General features: G+C 54.6%; 1 protein-coding gene across 4 annotated transcripts in view; it reads right to left on the reverse strand.

Annotated features, from left to right (window-relative positions):
• Positions 1–19,910, reverse strand: part of PAX8 (paired box 8) — a 56,618-nt gene that overhangs the window by 10,595 nt on the left and 26,113 nt on the right. Inside the window, exons 3-10 of one of the 4 annotated variants that reach the window (XM_024558521.3) lie at positions 18,760–18,925; positions 16,204–16,401; positions 14,831–14,919; positions 14,404–14,529; positions 13,936–14,111; positions 9,734–9,854; positions 9,103–9,309; positions 2,136–2,237 (exon numbers count right to left, since the gene is read on the reverse strand). In XM_024558521.3, the coding sequence (XP_024414289.1) occupies positions 2,136–2,237; positions 9,103–9,309; positions 9,734–9,854; positions 13,936–14,111; positions 14,404–14,529; positions 14,831–14,919; positions 16,204–16,401; positions 18,760–18,925 (1,185 nt within the window). Of the gene's footprint in view, positions 1–2,135; positions 2,238–9,102; positions 9,310–9,733; positions 9,855–13,935; positions 14,112–14,403; positions 14,530–14,830; positions 14,920–16,203; positions 16,405–18,759; positions 18,926–19,910 lie in introns of all 4 variants that reach the window. The other 3 variants (XM_045193886.2, XM_045193888.2, XM_045193887.2) reach the window with 3 other exon arrangements.

Below are 19,910 nucleotides of genomic sequence, written 5' to 3' on the forward strand. Positions count from 1 at the left end.
ATCTATGAATGGCCAGGCACACAGAAGTGCAGAATAAGTGATGTCTTCCTTCCTTCCACAACTGACTGAAGACTGTCATTAACATGCTTTGCTTGAAGCATTTATTATGTACATAGCACATAGTAGGTGCTTAATGAAGGTTTATTGGTTTTATTGGAAAGGACCCTCACAGTCACTGGGAGATTGTGGCCACTGGTAAGAGATGGACAAATAATTTTTCTACAAAAAATGCCTTAAGAATTTATTTGCATCATGAAGTTCCTAGGAACCAGGTGAAACAATTAAATAGCACATTTTCTGAAAACCAGATTAGCATGTAACTTTCTGGGAGCCAATCCAGCTCGCAAGGCGAGGCCCCTCCCTTTTGCAATTCACTTGCCGTGGATGCTGTGGTTGTGCTATTTTTTTGCCCACAACACCCACGCAGAATGAGGTCTTTCTGGAAACAACCTGGAGGCCTTTGATGAGAGGCGCAAGCCTCCCAGCTACCTCACAGGTCAGACTCTGGGCCCCAGGAACCCTTTGCCCTGGGCCTGCCCCTGGGGATGATTCATAATTAAGAGAAAAGCCCTGGGCTTTATGTTTCTTCCTCCCCTTTAAGCAGGCGGCAGGGGAAGGTGGAGAGGTTGGAAGGGGGATGGGGGAGCTGACTGGAGCCTGGGATTTTGATTGAGAGGCCCCATTATCCACACTCTTAAAAAAATAACCAAATCTTTTCCTTTTTTATCTTGACCAATCTCATTTCACGCTCCAGAAGAGGAAGGGAGGGAGGGAGGGAGTCCGGGGCCAGGAGGGAGAGAGGAGTCAGTATTCTGTATTTTCAACGCTGCATTAAGCACATCGCCACGGTAACCAGGCAGCAACAAGTGCCAGCTCAGCAGGTTCCCAGGGAGCATAGAGCCTCCTTTCCTCCCTCGATTCTCCCTCCCTTCCCTCTGCCCAGGAGAGCCCGGTCCCCTGCCTCACACAGGGCACCAGAGTGGGTGGCAGGCAAAGGCAACCCCTACTAGGGGACAGGGAAGCAGGCCTGGGTGAGGGTGCTTCACCCAGGGGTCAGGCCAGGGCACCTGGCCCAGGGCTGGCATGGGGGTCACAGAGGCCCTGATTTAGCCCCTTCCAAAAGCTCCAGGTCCTCATGCCCCTGGGCAACGGAAATGGTTTGATCTTATCCTTCCCACCCTTCCTATATAGTTCCTAAGAGAGACACTTGCCCAAAGACACTCTCCTTGTTCTCACTTGTCCAGACCACGACACCCTGGGTCACTGTTGGGTGGTGACCACGCTGGTGGACAAAGAAGCCTAAGGGACTGGCAGGCAGGATTCCAGGACAGTCCAATGGCGGTAGAGAAATGTCCCCAGCTCATCTCACACTCTGCAGTACCTCTGGAGTATCTAGAACGCAGGTCCCTCCCATGCAGGGCTGAGTGAATGTGGGGTACGAAGGGGGCTATATTTCAACCATCATCATCATCATCATCACCTATACCATTCGTATTCATGTGTCACAGAAAGGTAAACTGAGATTCACCAGTTAAATAACCGGGAGGCCATGGGTTACTTAAAGGCTGGGCTTGTTTAGTTGCCAGTGTTTTCAGCCCCAAGAGCCCTCCCTCAGGGGTCCCTGAATGGAGGGAAGAAGTGGTTGGCCTCAGCCACTCCCTTTTCATCACTGTGGGTGATGTGGGAGCACCTGGGAAGAAGGAAGCCAAGCCGGGGAGATTCGGGAGCCAGGACTGCACTGAAGTCTGTCTCCAGACATTTACAAAGAGATGCTCTTGCCCTGACCAGTGCGGCTCCGTTGGTAGGGTACCATCCCTCAAAGCAAAAGGTCACTGGTTCAGTTCCTGGTCAGGGATCGTGCCTGGCTTGCAGGTTCAGTCCCTGGTCAGGGCAGCCAACTGATGTTTCTCTCCCTCATCAATGTTTCTCTCCCTCTCTTTTTCCCTCCCTCCCACTCTCTCTAAAAATAAATAAATAAAATGTTGACAAAAAGGAGAGATGCATGCTTCAGTCCATCCTTCAGTGACCTTCAGGAAGTCTTATGCACAGCACACACCCTTCCCCTTGCTCCGCCATTGGCCAGCACTTCCTCTGCACAATGCTCCCCCCAACCCCTGCGCAGCCTGTCCCCTTACCTGCCACCATGCCTGCGATGGCAGAAGAGGCATAGCTGCCCTGTCCGCTGGTGGGGATGTGGGGTGGGTATCCGGGCAGTGTGGGCCCCACCATCTCTCGCCCTGGAAAAACACAGCAAGGAGTCATCAGTGGGGTCAGAGGAAGCCCCTGGACTTACTGTCTTGCTTCCTGGAGGGTGAGCGGGCCTTCCCTCCTGTGAGGCTCCCCCTGTCCCAAGCCCACTCCCCCCCTCTCTGCTGTACAGCACACCGGCTCCACCAGGAGGGAGTGTGGCTGTCGCAGTCCTGCACTCTTCCCTGCTCTCCAGTGATTTTTTTCACGTGAATCTTATTCATCCATAAAATGCCATAGTATTGGAGGGAGGTTGGGGCTATGACTTCTGGGTCCTCGTTGTCCCCCACCGCGTCGAGCATAGCAGTGGGCACAGCTGGCCTAAATAAGTACATTAGAGGCTGCTGGACTCAGAGCTCACACCATTCCAGCCCCATCTCTGAGCAGAACCAAGAACCAGGCCCTGCGTGGGCTGGGATAGGTGTGGCCTGGGATAGGTGTGGCCTGCTGGCCCCGTGCTATCTTGTTTTGGACCCATGGCAGGCATTGCTAATCAATCACTGCACTTTTTTCCCACTGAGCCAGGGGGGGTTCCTCCTGGCCTGACAGGTGAATATAATCTATCAGAGTTACAAGGTACCGACTGTCCATCCCCAACCTGGAAAGGAGACGTGGGCTGACATGCGCATTTACACGTGCCCACAACCCCCACATCTGTCAATTCCATTCCTGAAAAAAAAATTTCATCAAAACAGACGCCCATCTCTTTGATAATCTATATTTGTGGGTGATGCTCTTGCCCTGGTGACACTGAAACAGCTCTGTGAGGTCCCCACGTCCCTGGCTCCACCTGTCCTCCATATCAGGAAGTCAGCCTTCCCATTCTGCAACCCCTTGTGAGCTGGTGAGTTCCTGTCCACCCGCACCCTGTGCCAACAGCTGCGTGTCCCTCCACCCGTTGCTCCCTCTTAAAACCTGCAGGCCCAGAGCAGGCTCCCCCGTCAAGGATTCTTGGCAAGGTGGTGAAGCATGGTGGCGACGCATGGTGGCCTGCCCAGGTTACGACCAGTGTCCCAACGTACTTATTAATAATGCCCATTTCAGTCTCGAAAGGCCCAGTTTGGAGGATGAATTATTTGGTCTGAGCTCTAGGTGGTGTTCCAGGGTTTTTCAAGCTCAGCACTACTGAAATAATGGCGTTGGGTCATTCTCTGTGTGGGGCCGTCCTCTGCATTGTAGCGTATTTGGGACCACCCCTGGCCTCTGCCCACTGGATGCCAGTAGCAGTTCCCATGCAGTGTGACAACTAGATGTCTCCAAATATTGCCATGGGTCCCCTGGTTACAAAATTGTCCCTGTTTGAGAACCACTGTGTTAGATTGTGATCCTTTCACCCAAGGCCTTCTGCCTCTTCCACACTGGGGGTTGCTATTTCTGCTAGGTCTTATATGGGCCCCTCTGAATCCCTGTCAACCAGCTTACCAAGTCCATCCCCTCTACAGCACTGCCTGTCCACCTCCCTCCTGTCAGTCCCTGTAGGTCCTCCATACCCCAGCCTTTCAGGGGGTGCCCGGTAATGATGGAAGAGAAGTATGTGCATGGAAAGCTATAAACTGTCTAAACCACAGTGACTAATTCCTCTTTACCTCTCTTTCTGCAGAGTCCCTGAAGGCAAGTTCTTCATTCAACAGATACATATAAATGAGTATGACATACTAGGCACTCTTCTGACCACTTGGGGTTACAGCAGGAAGCAAGAATGTTAAATTAGCAAGGCCAGGCTCTAGTCAAGATGGGGCATAGACTAAGATGGGCACTGGGAGCCAAGCCTAGGGGGTCAACAAACAGTACCAGGCCTACTGGACTTCTGCCCTTCCTTTGGAGGCAAGCGTCTAGGAATCCAAGGACCTCAGTACTTATCCAGCATCTGTGGCTCACATCCCAAGTGCCTTTAGACCAGCTGCCTACTGGCCCCAAGCCTCAGTTCCTTCACATGCAAAATGGGAAAAGAAGAAGGGAAGCTTATGCTCCGCATCACTATTACTGTCTTATCACTATTGCTGTGATGTTATCAGTGCAATCCAGAGCCAGGGTTTCGTGCTACGAGTGAACACTGGTCAGCGCAATGAACACATTCTATAAATTGTTTCATGTCAAAGGAGCCTTTTAGAATAAATTGTATTTGAAGTGAGTTACTAGTGAAACTGCAGGAATGCGCTGATACAAATAAGCACCACCCTAATTAGTTTCTCCTTCAGTGCGATGTCTAGCTAGCTGCGAATGGTGCAGGACCAACCAGAATGGAACCCACTGGAATTCTGCAGATGGGTGTAGTGCGCCGGCCCAGGGTCCAAGCAAGCAAGGGGCCGGAAATGTTGGCGAGGAAAAAGGAGTTTCGGTGTAATTAGAAGGAGCAGGAGAAGGGTGCAGAAGGTATGCTGAGGCACGATCTTCTCTGTCCTCAAAGAAGACTGCGGTGTGGTCAGTTCTTAGACTCGGCTCTCAGCCCTTGGACCAAGCGCCTGGCCAGGAGCCCACGAAAAGCAAGGAGTGAGTAACGTGGCGGCTATAAGGGCAAGGGCAGCACGGAGGGTGGGCAGGTGGCCCGAGCAGGAGAGTGATGGGAGAGGTGGTGTTTGATTGAGACCTGCTGACTTCTCTCTTCCTTTCTCCCTGCTTCCTCCTCTCAAGGGGGGAGGGTGGGACCTAGGTCCAGGCCACATTACTTAATTTCTCTGAACCGTATCTCCCTGCCCGTCTGTCTTACAAGAAGCTAGGTTGGATGAGAGATGGTGAGGTGGATTCACCTTACTTCTTGATCGATTGCTAGGGGTCTCCAGGTGCACCAGGTGGAGGATTCTGAGGCTGTGTCTGTGTCTACCACGAGAGGGCGGGGGGCGAGGAGGCTGGTCTCGGAGCTCATGTGGCCTCTTTGCAGGACTGGCCTAGGTACTGTCCAGGGCTGCCCTTCCTTCTGCCCTCGTCCTGTCCCTTCTGTCTCCTGAAGGGAGCAGCTCAGTGGGCAGAGCTCCAGGGTACATACTCCCCTTAAGCCACAATTTACTTCAGTCACAGTTTCCCCCTGGGTCCCATCCCATAAGAATTAGCCCCCAAATTGCTCCTGGAAATTGAATTCATCAGTCTCATTCCCCTGTATTCTGAGACTTTAATCCTTGTCTCTCCTCAGTCGCCTAATTTCCTCCCAGCAGAGCAGATTTCTGAACCAAAGCTGGAGAAGACCCTGACAGCTTCTTCCCACGACCTTGGCCTCCTGGACAGGCCAGTGTGGCTCCCTTCAGGGCAGCCCTCTCCCAGACTGTGGTTCCATAAACTTTCCTTTCAGCCCCACACAACTCTTTGCTTCAATTCCTTAAATACATGGTTTCTTCCCCAAAAGCCAAGAACCTTACAACCTTCTTAGAAATGAAACGACAGAAGCCATGAGGCAGGGTCCTCCATCACGGCCTAACCATGCCCTTTTATCCACTTACTTATTTTTAAGGCTTTTCACCATAAATTTATCTTTGGCTTGTAGTTCTATCTCGTCTGCACTCAAACATACTTCTAACACAGTGCTATTTTCAAGAGTTGGCATAGACACAGATCCACACTGAGTTGTTGTAAAGGGGTTCTATGAGAAAACACGAGCACCTAGACATATCGGTAACACTGTAAATACTGGTAAAGAGGAGGATCAGAACCATGGTGTGGAGGAATTCAGAGGGCAGAGGTGGTTTCAGACAACTTTATTCTCCCCCTTTGATGTCCGCCCTCTACATGACCTGTTTCAATTCCTTATCTTGTTCTGATAGCAAGGAGAATTTATGGCAATCCAGAAATCTCTCTGGCAGGACTAAATATAATTTTGCACAAAAGGATGGAGGCGGGTAATAGACTCTTTGATGATAAAACCAAACTCAGAGGCTTTTGACCAGCTGAGCTGGAGTGAGCCCTGGAACAGCCAGGACCAGGCGCCTCCAGATCGTTCCTGGCAAGTGAAGTGTGTTGGGACCTCAGACTGGGCATCTGAAGGGAATGGGGAGGAATGGCTGGCAATCCTGTGTTCCCCAAACCCTGGTGCTGCTTCACTCTTGGCTGGTTTAGGGAGAAGCTGAGAGTCAGAAGGACAGTCAGAGCCTCTGGGTTGGAAAGGGAGTGACCTGGGGAGACTGTGAAGCAGGCAGAGGCTGCAGGAGACAGCAGGAGGGCCCTCAGGAAGCCTCAGAGGAGGAGGGTCCATGTAGGTTGGGGCTGAGCTGGTCATGGAATGAATGCTCTCACCACCTCACTCCTCTCCCCTTGGTTCTGGCTTCCTTTCCTTTCTTTTAAATTCACCTCTTCCTCTATCGAATAGGTTTCTAGTCCCTCCAGCCTTGAGATCCTTCTCCCTGTGTGACCTCCCTGTCTGCTCACCATGGTTCACCCACATGGTTGGTGTTTAGGTCCAGTCTTGACCAGGAGCTGCATGTGGACATTCTTTAAGGAGCTCCAGGCCAACACCCTGGGTTCAACATGGACACCAGCCATCACAGGCCTCGTGCCTGGGCCACAGGGCTGGCCCAGCTTTGTAAACTGCGGTCCTGACTTGCTTCCTACTCTTGGCAACCTTGCCTGGACCCAGTCCCTTGAGCCTGGGCACTGCTCTCTCTCCTCGGACCTCCTGACTCTGTGCCGGTTGGGCCCTTGGGCTGGCCATCAGTCTTCCCAGGGGGCACAACCTGTGCCTCGGCATCACCTGGGCCTGAGTCAGGGCCACCAGCCTGAAGGACACACCCAAGCTGTGCATTTGCTGCCTGGATGACTCCCGGGCGTCTGCCTCTAGCTTCTCTGCCCCATGACGCATGTCCCGCAGCTGGTCTGGAGAGAGGGCATGTCACTAAACTAGGAGTTGACAGAAGTTGGAATCATCCCCTGATTTGACTGCATGTTGATGGGGGTGCTCGAAGCCCCGACAGGATGGCAGGGTGGGGGGAAGGTGTGGGGGCTGTGGGGCACCAAGTTTGCCTCGGGCTGTTCCAGCTACACTTTGTACCAATACTCAGGCTGTGCTCTGAGACATCTGTCCTTTCCCCTCGCTTGGATGGTCCTGGTCCCCACACTCACATGCCTCATCCACACCCTTATCCCTTACCTGCCTCACTTTGGTCCACCTGACCTTGGCCTGCCATTCACAAGAGGCAGGCAGCCCATCCAGTGGTGGCCAGTCCACCCACAGGGGACGGGGCCTCTTCTGCTCCCCCTTTGTCCCTCCGGCCATCCCATTTTCTCTGGCTGACATCACCTCACAGATTTTTTTCCTTTCATCACTTTGGTCAAAACAAATGACCCATCTCCACTGACTTCACCCTCTTTTGAAATTCTGAACTCTGAGTCAACATTTTCTTTCTTGCTGCCTGTCCACTGGGCTTCCTTTATTAACCCTTTACCTCTGTGCCCTCCTCTTCTAAGACGACCTCCCACATCGGATGTGGGGGTGCCCAGAGGAGAAATTCCAGCCGCCCACCAGAGGTGAAGAGTTGTTATCAACAGAGGGTGGATAAACTTGGGTTAGATGACCCGTGGTCCCTCCGGCAGGTGGAGGTCTTACTCTTCTGAGGCAGTGGTTTTCAAGTCTCAGGACTCTCAGGGGCAGGACCTTGGCTTCCAGCAGAGCCAGTCGTCATTTGTCTGACTTCCACAAAAGCATTCATTTCAAGAGAGAGCTGCGAGGTCCCCAGCACGTTTGAAAACCACTGGTCAGAAGGGCTGTCCCCCACCCTGGCTGGTGTGGCTCAGTGGATTGAGTGCCCTCCTGTGAACCAAAGGGTCGCAGGTTCAATTCCCAGGTGGGTCACATGCCTCAGTTGTGGGACAGGTCCCCAGTGGGGGGCAGGTGAGAGGCAACCACACATTGATGTTTCTCTCCCTCTCTTTCTCTCTCCCTTCCCCTCTCTCTAAAAAAACAAATAAAATCTTTAAAGAAAAGATTTTATTTAAAAAACAGAAGGGCTGCCCCCTTCTGCCTCCCCCATGGGTCCGGGTTCAATGCCCTGGCGCACACCTAAAACAGCCTCATCGTTGTGGGGGTCCTTCTAATATCGGAGGACCGTTATGGGACTCTGCCTTTACGCTGCACCTTTACGCTGCTGCAAGCCTTCTCTGCCCAAGCCAAATAACTCACTCTCTCAGCCACTGCTCAGGCCCTGGCTGGACGGCCGATGGCCTTCTGCCAGGGAGACCCGGCCTTGCCAGGGTCAGACACACAGGGCACACTGGACCAAGCCCTCACCTGTCTTTACCCTTTCCCACTCAGGCCCCAGCTTATCCCTGAGCCTGCCTCCCCTCAGCCTAAGGGATTTGTTCTAGACGTCCCTAAGGTGCTTCCAGCTTGAATGCTTTGAGGAGCTGAGACTCTTAGGTGGGTGAGTTGCGCTGCGGAGTGTCCTTCAAGAGCGACGCTGTGAAGCGTGCACACTGGGAGCTACGCCGTGGAGACCCAGCTGGGACTGGCCCACTGTCTTCTTCAGGAATTTGATCTAGAAGTTGCCTCTAAAGTACAATGCCCTTTTACTCCAAAGTTTTGTCAATTTTTTTCCTCTTTTCAAAGGTTTTTACCCAGACCAAGTGTTCACCACTTCATAGCACCTGGTTCCTGGCCTCAGGGTCCCTGCTCTTCCATGGGGCCTCAGGGCGAGGTTCTGGAAATCTACCAAGCACCCACTCCAGGCACTCCAAGAGTGCCTGCCCCCCATGGCCTGATTTTGCTGCTTGGGCCATATTCTGGCACCTCCAACAGTTGCCAGAGGAATTTGGGAAGATACTGATGGTGGACAGAATTGAGGGCCAGAGAGAGGACTGGACCCCTTGGAACCAGGGGATTGGCCCTGATGACCCTCCCACCCCCACACAGGCTAGGCCCAGACCTCCATGTCGTACCTGAGAGGAGGGCCTGGCCCGCGAGCTGCCCATACACGGAGGCAGCGTGGGGAAAGGCATTGAAGGGCGGGACCGAGGCTCCCGCTGGGACCCCAGAGCCGACTTGCTGCAGGTCCAAAAAGGCGGAGCTAGATAAAGAGGAAGGGGTGGAGCTAGAACTGGACACCTCGGGGCTTTCCTGCTTTATGGCGAAGGGTGAGTGAGGATCTGCCAGGGAGGGAGACAAGGAGAGAGGGTGAGATGATGGTGGGAGCATGCACAACCAAGCCATGAGATGGGGGGGCAGGGCTCGGGGCAGCGGGCGACCTCTCTGAAGGGGGCTGGGCTGGGTGCTCCTCAGGCCAGGCGAGGCGGGGCACAGCTCTACCTCTGCTGTGCCTCTGCCAGTGTATACAGAGGGCTGCTGTGCCCACCTCTCTGGCAGTGGGGTCATAGGCAGAGGAGGGGCCAAGCTGAGAGGGTCAGACCCTCGTGACCTACTGGGAGGCCCAGCCAGCACAGCCCTCTCTTCTCTCCAGGTCCAGGGCCCTAATACCTTCCTCCTCACACCAGCCATGCCCTGCCTTCACCTGCCCTCCAGCTCATCTTGGCAGCCCAGGCCACGTGGCCCAGAAGATTCTGGGCATCCTACCTGTCACCACGGGGTAAGTCTGGTGAGTTGAAAGGTTACGCCCCAAGGGTGTGTTAGAAGTGGTCAGGGTGGTCTTCCCATCATCCAGGGCACTGTTGAGCAGGGGCAGTGGGTAGAGGCCCTGAGGAAAGAAGAGAAGTCAACATAGAGGCCCCTGGAGCAAGCCTTACCTGCAGCCAACATCAGAAAACACTCCCACATTGTCCCCTTCTCCTGCTCATTCTTGACTCTATTCAGTGTGTTTAATTTATTCTTATTCTCTGACTCACAGCCCCACTGTCCTTCCCTTAATCCCAGACTCCGGGGTTCCCCTCTGCAGCTGGCTGGTGACCTGTTGAGCAGACACAGGATGGAGCATCTCCCTCCAAGCACCTCACCCCAGCTGGACAGCAGGTCCCCCTCCTTGTCTGCTCCCACAAAGTGAACCCACCAAGAACAAGATATGAGTCGAGCCTTTGGCCCAAAGGACTGTGTACAGTGTTTCACTCAGTTGTGTATTTTCCTCCAAATAGGAAACGTGGGTGCAGAAAGGTCAAGAAACACGTTACTCTTTCATATGGGGAAGAGCCAGGATTAAACACCACGTGCCTGGCTCCAGGGCCGTGCTCCCAGCTGCTGCCCTAAACTGGTTAACATCATCACCACTTACACCTGCAGAGAGCTCTGCCTTTATTTTTCTGATCCGCCCTCTGGCAGCCCTGTGACATGGGCAGGCGCTGTTGTCTGTTGTCTCTGTGGAGACCTAAAGCTCTAGGCCTTTGTGAAACGGCCTCCTGCAGTGTGGGCCCGGCCCCTGGCCCGGGTGCTCTCTCCTGCAGTAGCTCAGCAGACGTGGTTCTCCACCAGCACAGGTGGATTTCCTCTCTCTCCATATCCAAGCAAATAGAAATGTTAAGGTTCAGCTTGAAGATGGCATTTGGATTAATTTTGTTTGAAAAATTTTTTATCAAGTAGTTGGGGTTTTCTTTATTAAGACTTCATATTAGGCTCTCCTGGCCTCCACTGCACAAGGGCGCCACCTCTGAAGGTGCCCCCTCCAGAAAGGAGTTGTGTAGTTCCAGGGGGCACACGCCACTTGTCCCCGTGACCCTCCCGCCAGAGGACGAGGCAGCGCGCACAGTGCGCAGCTGTTCCCCACACGAGCACCGAGCACGTCACACACGTGCTATGTGAAACTGCAACACGGAACTCAAGGAGTGCTTCCTGGACACAGTTGCTTCCAGTAACTTCCATCGAGCTGGCTCTCCAAGGAGATACAGCATTTTCCAGTTCAGAGTCAGGCACTTCTGGCAGCCTCAATCAGTTCCGGGGGCCACTAGGGCACCGTTATCCTGCAGAGCAATTACCGACTCAGTGGCGCTGCGGTTCCACGCCCGCAAGGGGCAGCTTCAAGGCAGGGTGGAGACACTCACAGCACGGCTTAGAAATTGGACAAAATACCTAATTTCTAGAGGGTAAGGCAAGTTTAAAATGCCTTATGAATGTGTGGTTTCCACACCAAAATACCTATTGAAATCCTACAGCTGCTCCAAAATCCAGGAAATTCGGTGAAAAAAACCCCAAACCTGTACAGCCAGATATTTTGGTGACGTTGCACAGAATGGCTTGTACATCTCCGTGATGACTGGATTTCTCACGGGGACTGGACTTGAATTGGGCGCAGAGTGGCACGATGCTTTAGAACTTGGGTGAGCTCTGGTTCTGCACTACCAGCCAAGAAGCTGCAGCGTTCGGACCTCTCTGAGCCCGATTTTCTCACCTGTGTAACAGGGGCAATGGGATCTGCTTCACGAGGCTGCTGGAAGGACTGAGGTGTTGCACACACGTGGAGGACCTAGCACAGGGTGCCCGGAACAACGTGTGCTCTGTAAATAGTTACCGCAGGCATTATTATTTCGGTTATCGAAGTGTCAGGAGCTGCGAGTTCTCGGCCTCTGTCACTCTACCATTCACTTCTGTTGACCTGCTGCTCAGTGCACCTGAACAACAGGAACGAGAGCTGCAGAGACTCCTAACTGAGTCTGGTAGTGAAACCGGGACAGAGATGCTTCGGTCCCGGGATAGCCACGTGAGGCTTCTGTTGAACCCTCTCCCTCTTTGTGATTTTATAGAAAAGATGGCATGTCTTTGCCCCACGCTGAGGTCAGGTGTGAGGACCTGTACTTCTCTAGGCTGCCCAGGCCAGAGGGTCTTGCCGTGCCAGGTGAAAGGACACGGGTGTTCCTTTGGCAGCACGGTAGGTCAGCTAAGGTGCGAAAGTCACCACTCCGGCTGAGCTCCCCCTCCCCGCCCAGAAGCCGGGTGAACGATGACCAGCAGGTGACTCACTGGGGGGAGAAGGATAGAGGATGGACATGCTGGGTCTAGTCTCCTTGCCTGGAGGATGAGGGGGTGGAGCAGTTCCATGGCTTTCAAACTCTCTTTTCCAGTCTCGAGCACAGAAACCACCTAGAAGCAGCACCTCTGCCACAGTCGGCCAGTCTCAGTGATGCTGGCGCTTCAGGCCTGATCCCCACCACTGCTTGCTCAGGCCCTCCCTGCCCTCTCTGGCCCTGGCTCGTCTCCAGGGCTTGAAGACCCCGGGCTTTGTGATCCCAAGGTCCCTCTAGCTCTGACTCCCTTACCCCACAATCCCCTGTGCAGGTGTGCCAGCGTGGTGCAGAGTCTCAGTTTCGAGATCGAGCAGGGTCCCTCGGCGGGGCTCAGGAATGGAGCCAGGGGATGGCTCTGCAGCCCAGCAGTTGCCCAGGGCCTTAGTGACAGGGCTCTTCCACTCTGCCAGAATGGCTAGTGCTTGCACGCTGGGTTGTGCAGGCTCCTTGAACAGGGTGGGCTCCCATGGCTGTACCCCACTCCCTCCAGAGCCATACGCTGACTCTCGATGAGCACCCAGCCCTGTCCGTAGGTCTGCTGATGACAGCTTTCTCTGCACCCTTTGTGGCTGCCACAGCGCAGGCTGATAAAATCGCTGACGCAGATCGCCTGCCCAGCTGCAGGCACTGGCATGGGCCCAGCTGCCCAGATGGCCACTGGCAGTGGTTCAGCTGATTGGTAACCTCATCACCATCGTCCTACTTGGTTCTTAAAGGCATAAGTGTTTGCCTCACTCCTGGACAATGACAGTGTGAGCAAAGAGGGGAAGCAGACGTGGCCCTAAAACTCCTCAGCTGGCCTACTGGCTGGGTGGGGGGGAGCTGGACGCGGGGAAGACATGTGACTGTTGACAGATAGCAGTGACCAGAGGCAGCCTGGAAGTTCTGTCAGAGCGGCGGCACTCACTGGGCCCAGGGGCGATGTCTGCCGTCTCTGCCGCCTTCCTAGAAGCCAGCCCGATATACACTGTCACCTCTCTTGGGCAGCGGGAATGAGAATGCCCTTGGAGCTTGCAATCTATTGCCTGGATTTCTCAACTGGTTCCCTCGGCCCACTTTTCCTGAGCGTCTATTATAACAGGGCATGACGCTTGATGGTAGAGATTTTATAAAGGTGCTCCAAGAGGCTGCCCACTGTGTCATTACACCTGTGTCCAGCTGCGATCCAGCATCAGAAGTGGTCAGGAGTGGCAGGCTGACGTGCAGAAGCGCAGGAGGGAGAGGGGACACATACCTTGGGGGAGGAGGGGTGGGGAGGACTCCTGGGCAAAGGGATGCTTGAGCTGAGTCATAATGGCTGGGTGGTACTTTTCCAGGCAGAGAAGTGGGAGGAAAGGCATCCTGCTCGGAGGCACACGGTGTGCCTGAGCAGAGAGGTGTGAACGAGAGTGCATGCTCAGGACGTGAGTAATGCAGGGTCATGGGGTGTGCAGCTGTGAGTGGCCGGAGGTGGGACTGGAAGTGCTGCTTGAGGTCATGGTGTAAAGGCTTCGGGCTGCAGCTTAAAGCCCTGGGACCTGACCCTGCGGTCTGGGGAGGCACTGAGGGCAGGGGAACGGCACCACCTGGCTGTGTGGCTCCCTGTGAAAGGGCTGAGCTCAGTATGGGTGAGGGGAGCCAAGAGGGCTAGGAGGAGAAGGAAGAAGTACCAGTGTCTGGTAAAACATCTGATGTTTTGGGCTTGGAGCTGCATGAAGCTGTTGCCCCCAGCCACCAGAGCAACTTCTGGCTGCTTTGGTGGCAGGACTGCAGGCAGACCAGGGGTCTTCACAGACTGTACCTCGCTCAGCCCCTACCCACCGTAGCCCACCTCCGCACCCTGCTTCTCACCTGCTCGCCTTTGGTGTGGCTGGGGGACGCATAGGCCTCGGAGTAGTGCTGCCGCTCAAAGGGGCACTCGAGGGGCTCGAGGTGGTGCTGGCTGAAGGCGTCCGTGCGGAGGTGCTTGCGGGGCCCGCTGCTGCTGCTCTGGGAGTCGATGCTCAGTCGGCAGCTGTCCTGGTCACCTGGCACCCCCACGCAGGGAGAAAGCATTCAGGAGACCCATTTACCCATCCCCAGGCCGGCATCCCCAGGCCAGTGTGGAGAGGCAGACTGAACTGCAGAGGGAGGAAAAGGACCCGTGTCCCAGGCCTCAGAGCCTCACGGCTGTGGCCACCTCAGAGAAGGGCCACATGCTGCAGGCCAGGAGTTGCCAAGACTACAAAGTCCGGGGCCGAAGTGGGGCTTCTGCCCCATCACAGCCTGAGTGAACTGCCCTCCTGCACCCCATCCTGCCCTCCGTGCCCCCACACTCACTGTCATCCATCTTCCTCTTGCTGTCGCTGCCGGGCTGGGCGATCCCCAGCAGCCCGTTGATGGAGTAAGTGGAGCCCAGAGAGTCAGACTGGGGTGACTCCGGGGGTGTCACAGCCGAGCTGGGGACTACAGGGCATGAAAGGGACAGGGTCAGGTTGCGGGAAGGACACGCCCGAGAGTCCCGGCCACCAGCACAAAGGAGTCAGGGTGCCGGTGGGAGGGGTTCTAGAGTCAAGGCAGCAGATGTGCCTCCTAAAGATCTCAGTGACTCTCAGTGACTCGTCCCTGGAGTGCGGCAGGGCTTCGTCCCCGCGGAAGAGCTCGGCCCACACAGAGAGGGGGCTGTGTGGGCGTGTGGGCGTCCCCATGTGTGCACAGATGGGCATGTGTGTGCAGGGGAGTGTGCCTGCAGACCCTTGACACTTACTCAGCGTGTGTCCTGGGCTCAGGGACTTGGCGGCCACGCAGTTGTCCATGGGCAGATTGAAGGGCTGCTGCACTTTGGTCCGGATGATTCTGAAGGACGGAAGAAAGGCCCGTAGAGAGACAAGGGAGAAACAGGACCTGTGGCTGCCTCAGATCTGGTTGCTTTTTTGAAATCCCACTTTCGGGTCTTAAAAGCACCTCACACTCAACCTGTCCACATCACACCCACGACCTTACTCCTCACACCTGGTCTTCCCAGCGTTGCCTTTTCATGGGAGGTACCACCAGTCACTCAAGGCATAAATACAGGTGGGGCACCACCCTCCTGCCCCCAGCTCTGCTCTCAAACTGTCTTCAGGTGCTGCGCTCTGACCTCTCCCTGGCCTTGGTCCCTCTCTGCACCTCACTGTAGTGCCTCAGTGTGCCCCTCCACCCACACTCTCCCGTCAGGTCGTTCACTGGCCACCCCACCCACAGGCGAGCTTCTAGTCTCTTCTCCCTTTTGCAGACAGACTGGACTTTCTGAAATGTAAGTCAGCCTATGCTTGATACTGCCAAGGGCTTCTTGGTGCTCAAGGGTAGAGGCAGGAACACCAGCCTGGCCCCTATCCCCAAGCGGGCAGCCTTTGCTGATGGCTCCACCTCAGCCTGATTCCTGTTACCCTCCTCTTTATATACTGGCTTTCTTTCAGCTTCTTGTATGAGATCCTGTTGGCCACAGGGCCTTTGCATGCGCTGTCTCAGAGCTCACTCTCCTTTGCAGCTGGTGAACTCCTACTCATTACTTCTTACTCAAGGACACGTTTTCAGAATGCTCATAAACCAGGCCACTCCATGCGAGCTCACACACCCTCATGTTCCTCTCCTTAGCAGGGCTAGAGGTGCATTTTCACAACTGTTTGTGTGGGCACTTGTACAGCACTTGTCTTCCCACCACACTGTACAAGTAAGCTCTGCCAGGGCAAAGCTTTTGTGTCCCCAGGGCCTAGTGTATAACAATGAATTACGTGTTTATGAATGAATGAGTGAGGAAGGAAATGACTGATTAAGGTAGTGAGTGAATAACTGGCTAAACAACTGAGTGAATATCTGCATGAGGGGTCTTGTGGCTAAAGAAAGGATTAATTCAAGGAAAAGATTCTTTTATTGAATGAAAAATGATGTGGTGTGTAACGAAGGAAACTGCAGAAAGTACAGCCAGGTAGGCAACGGGCTGCCTGTGGCCCGAGGAGGCAAGGGGGTGAGATACCTGCCCTGTGCCCGCGGGCTCCTGCCTGACTCCGGGGCCCCTTCCCAGCTCTGCTCCACAAGCCAGGGCCTTCCTCGGGTCTCTCTCATACGCCCCAAGGCCCCTGGTTGCCGTCTGTTTCTCACCTGTTGATGGAGCTGACACTAGGCACAGTGTCATTGTCACAGACGCCCTCAGCCAGGAGCCGATCTCGGATCTCCCAGGCAAACATGGTGGGGTTCTGTCGCTTGTAGTCCCCGATCTTCTCCACCACCTTGGGGGTGGCCACCTTGGGCTTGGAGCCGCCTATCACCCCAGGCCGGATGCTGCCAGTCTCGTAGTACCTACTCCAATAGACAACCCATAGATTATCCAGTAGGCAGGCGGGTCTCTGGACATGGATGGGGGGACCCCCCCCCAAAAACCAGAATTTATTTATAAAATTGTGTACTCATTCTTACGTGTTTAAACTTCAGTCACCTTCAAAGTACTCTCTATTTGATACAACACACCTATCGAGACTTTCTTCCACTGCTAAAAGCAGTTTCTGAGCTTGTCGATCTTGATGCATTTTAGTGCTTCTGCTGTTTTTTGTTTCACCTCTTCCACGTGGGCAAAATGTTTCCCTCTGAGGACATTTTTCATCCAGGGAACAAAAAACAGTTGCCTGGGGTATGATTGGGTGAATAGGGAGGGTGGAGCGGAGTGGGGAGGGGGTCATGTTGTTTTTGATCAAAAACTACTGAACACTCAGCCCAGTGTGGGCAGGTGCACTTGTAAATCACCCATCATGAAATGAGCAAATGCACTGAAAGCATTCTCAAAACAATTCACTGAAGCCGACAGCAGCCTATCACAGCAACACCAGCTGGTACAGTGATATAGACGGGTTCCTAGAACACTCAGTTACGGTGTTTTGGAGGGCATAGCCAGACCCTCATCCCCTCTGAGGCTTCTGGGGAGGAGTGCAGGATAGAACGTGCCCCCTGGACTGGCCTCAAATACTTGACCTTCCAGTGCGGTTTCCCCTGCATAGGCAGGTTTGTGCTGCTGCCAGGCCAGACTCTCTGCTGAGGCACTCACCCCTGGGCCCCTGGCTTCCCCCTTTCCTTTCCCTCTGGGTAGTATGAGCACCTACAGGGCCCACTTTAGGGGGCGGAAACGATTCCCTTCTAAGAAAGACAGCGTTCACACAGGCGCCCTGTGAATTGCGGGTTCACAGTGGCAGTTTCCTCCCTTCGGCTTCTCTTGGCCCCAGCATGACTCACTCTTCTCCTCAGCCATCCTGGGGTTTTCACCCCTCCCCAGGAGACCAGCTGGGGTCACTGGGCCTTCTGCCCTGTCTGCTGGTTCACCTTTGCTCCCCATTCTCCCACCCCCTCAACCGGCACTGGCTTTCTACCAGGTTACCTAGTTCAAGTTGAAACCACTCCTCATAAAGGGTGGAATCCCTGCCTTGCCTGTATCTCTGGCCTCGTCCAGCTCCTCAAGCCGAGACTTTGCTCCCATGGTCTCCTTGCCTCCCCTCCCTTCATCCCCAGCTGGTTCCTTGTTCTGGAGACTCTCTGGTCTCCTCTGCCATGAAATGGCATCCACTCTTTAAATTCTGTCTGTTGCCACTACCTAGGGACCACCTCCTCTCTGATCCACTCAGCCCATCCCAGGGCCCCCTTTCCTGACCCCAGAAGGGGCCACACTCTTCCCTGACAACTTTCATCGGGAACCCAGAGCTTCCCACAGTTTAGTGATAGGCCCTCTGCCTCTTTAAACGGTAGCTCCTCCTAAATCTGCCCACCTACCTATTCAAACACACATTTATTGGGGAAGGGATGCAGGTGCCCTGAGCTGACCTGAAGCTCCCAGTCGTGTGCCTTGGGGACACTTCTGATAAGAGTGGTTTTCCAGACCAGGTTATGTGGCTACATCAGCCTGGACACAGGGCTTTGCTGCTCCTGCTTTCTCCTGAACCCTAGCTCGGCAGTTCTCAGCTCTGGCTTTAGAACATGAGAATCATTTGAGGGGCCTGAATAATACCAAACCAGGGTACAGAACTTCCCCTAAAGTTCTGCTGTAATGGCCATGGGCCAGGGCCTAGGCCTTGAATTTTTCTTTTTAATTGAAGTTCCCAGGTGACTCTAACATGCAGGGTCACCTGGTCATCACATAAAGCTCACAGCATCCAGGCCCGGGTGCCAGAGAGACTGACACTGGCTGCCAGAGAGGGTGGAGGCCTAGGGACCTGCATTTCATCAAGCAGCCCTGTGCTTCTGGTATAAGTGCTCGGGGAGTTATAGTTTGAGAAGCACAAACTCAGAAGTCCCTTGTGCAGGGGTTCCACCTTGGAAGCAACCTCTGTAGCGTGTCCCTTCCCTAGTGGCTCCACCACCCTCAGTCTCAGCAAGGCAGGACCTTTGGGGAAGAGTCTCCTGCTGCAGGGTGGAGAAGCCTTTAGAAAATGAGACAAGAGGCAAGGAGAAAAGAAAGAGGAAGGAGCAAAGGAAAGAAGAAAAGGCTAACTAAAGGAGGAAGAAAGAAAGGGCAGGAACACAACAGAAGAGCATCGGCCGGGGGACCCCAGAGGCACTACCACACCCTGTCCCGGTCCTGGGACCTGGGTCCCTGGGAGGGAGGGTGTCTGTGAAGTTGGCAGGTGCAGAGACTGGCCCTTCAGGAAGGTGGTGTGTGGTGAATTTCGTGCTTACCTGCCAAGGATCTTGCTGACACAGCCATGGCTGACACGGAGCTGGCGGGAGATGTCGCAGGGCCTCACGCCCTGGTGGGCCAGGTCCACGATGCGCTGGCGCACCACTTCCGGCAGGGGTCTGCCATTCACAAAGGCCCCTCCCAGCTGGTTCAGCCCTCCGTGGCCTGAGAAGACAGTAGTCCCAGCACAGTTATCAGGGCCAAGTGGGGCAGCCCAGTTCACTCTGAGTGCGCCCGCCAATTCAACAACACATGTATTGCGTGCCTCCTCTGGGGCAGGCATTGTACCAGGCCCCGAGGATGCCCACGTGAATACAGCAGATGTGACCTCTGCTCTTGCCTCACGAGGTTTGTGAAAGTGGGGCCTAGACTGCCAACAGCCCATTAACACACCGCATGACCACTGCTGGGGGCATGGAACCACAGAAGGGGACCAACCTCAGGCTCATGGGACCACAGACGGGCTCCTGGAGGGGTCTAAGCTGAGCCTGAAGATGAGAGTGTTAGCTGCGCAAAGGAGCAAAGGAGGAAACCAGTCCAGGTGGTGGAACTGCAGGCAAGGTGGAGAAGTGAGAAGGGTGTTGTCTGTTAGACTGATCAATTCCCTAGAGCGAGCCAGGCTTTCGTCAGGGCTGCGGGCTCCCGTATGCTGATGGGGACTCTGGGCTTAGAGAGTTTCTGTGGATTGATTCATATGACTTAAGTGACCCAGCTTGTATGGAGAGGAGCCAAGATACAACCAACGGCTAAGGTTCCCGCCATGCCTCCTGGTGTGGGTCCCACGGCCAGGACCGACCCTAGAAGCTGGGCACTGGCCCTGTAGCCCTGCGCCGAGGCGGCCACAGCCTGGGCATGAAGTCTTTTCCCTCCAGGGCAGGATGTGCTGATCAGCGGTGAGGATAGAGCCCTGCGGGTGCCTGTCGGGGGAGCAGGCAGGCGAGGAGGAGAGCAGAGCCAGGCCTGCTGGGTAAGCCCGTTAAGGACTATTTACAGCCGAGGTGGGAAGTGCCTCTGCTGGGCACATCGTGCCCATACCGCCCACTGACTTAGCACATTCAGAACTGCTGTGCAATGTCTCCTCAGGGGCCCAAGCTGTCTTTGGCACAACAGTCAATGTTCAAAAAAAAAAAAAAAAAGGCCAAAAGTTTCT

This window comes from Desmodus rotundus, chromosome 5, assembly GCF_022682495.2.
Source record: "Desmodus rotundus isolate HL8 chromosome 5, HLdesRot8A.1, whole genome shotgun sequence".
NCBI lineage: Eukaryota > Metazoa > Chordata > Mammalia > Chiroptera > Phyllostomidae > Desmodus > Desmodus rotundus.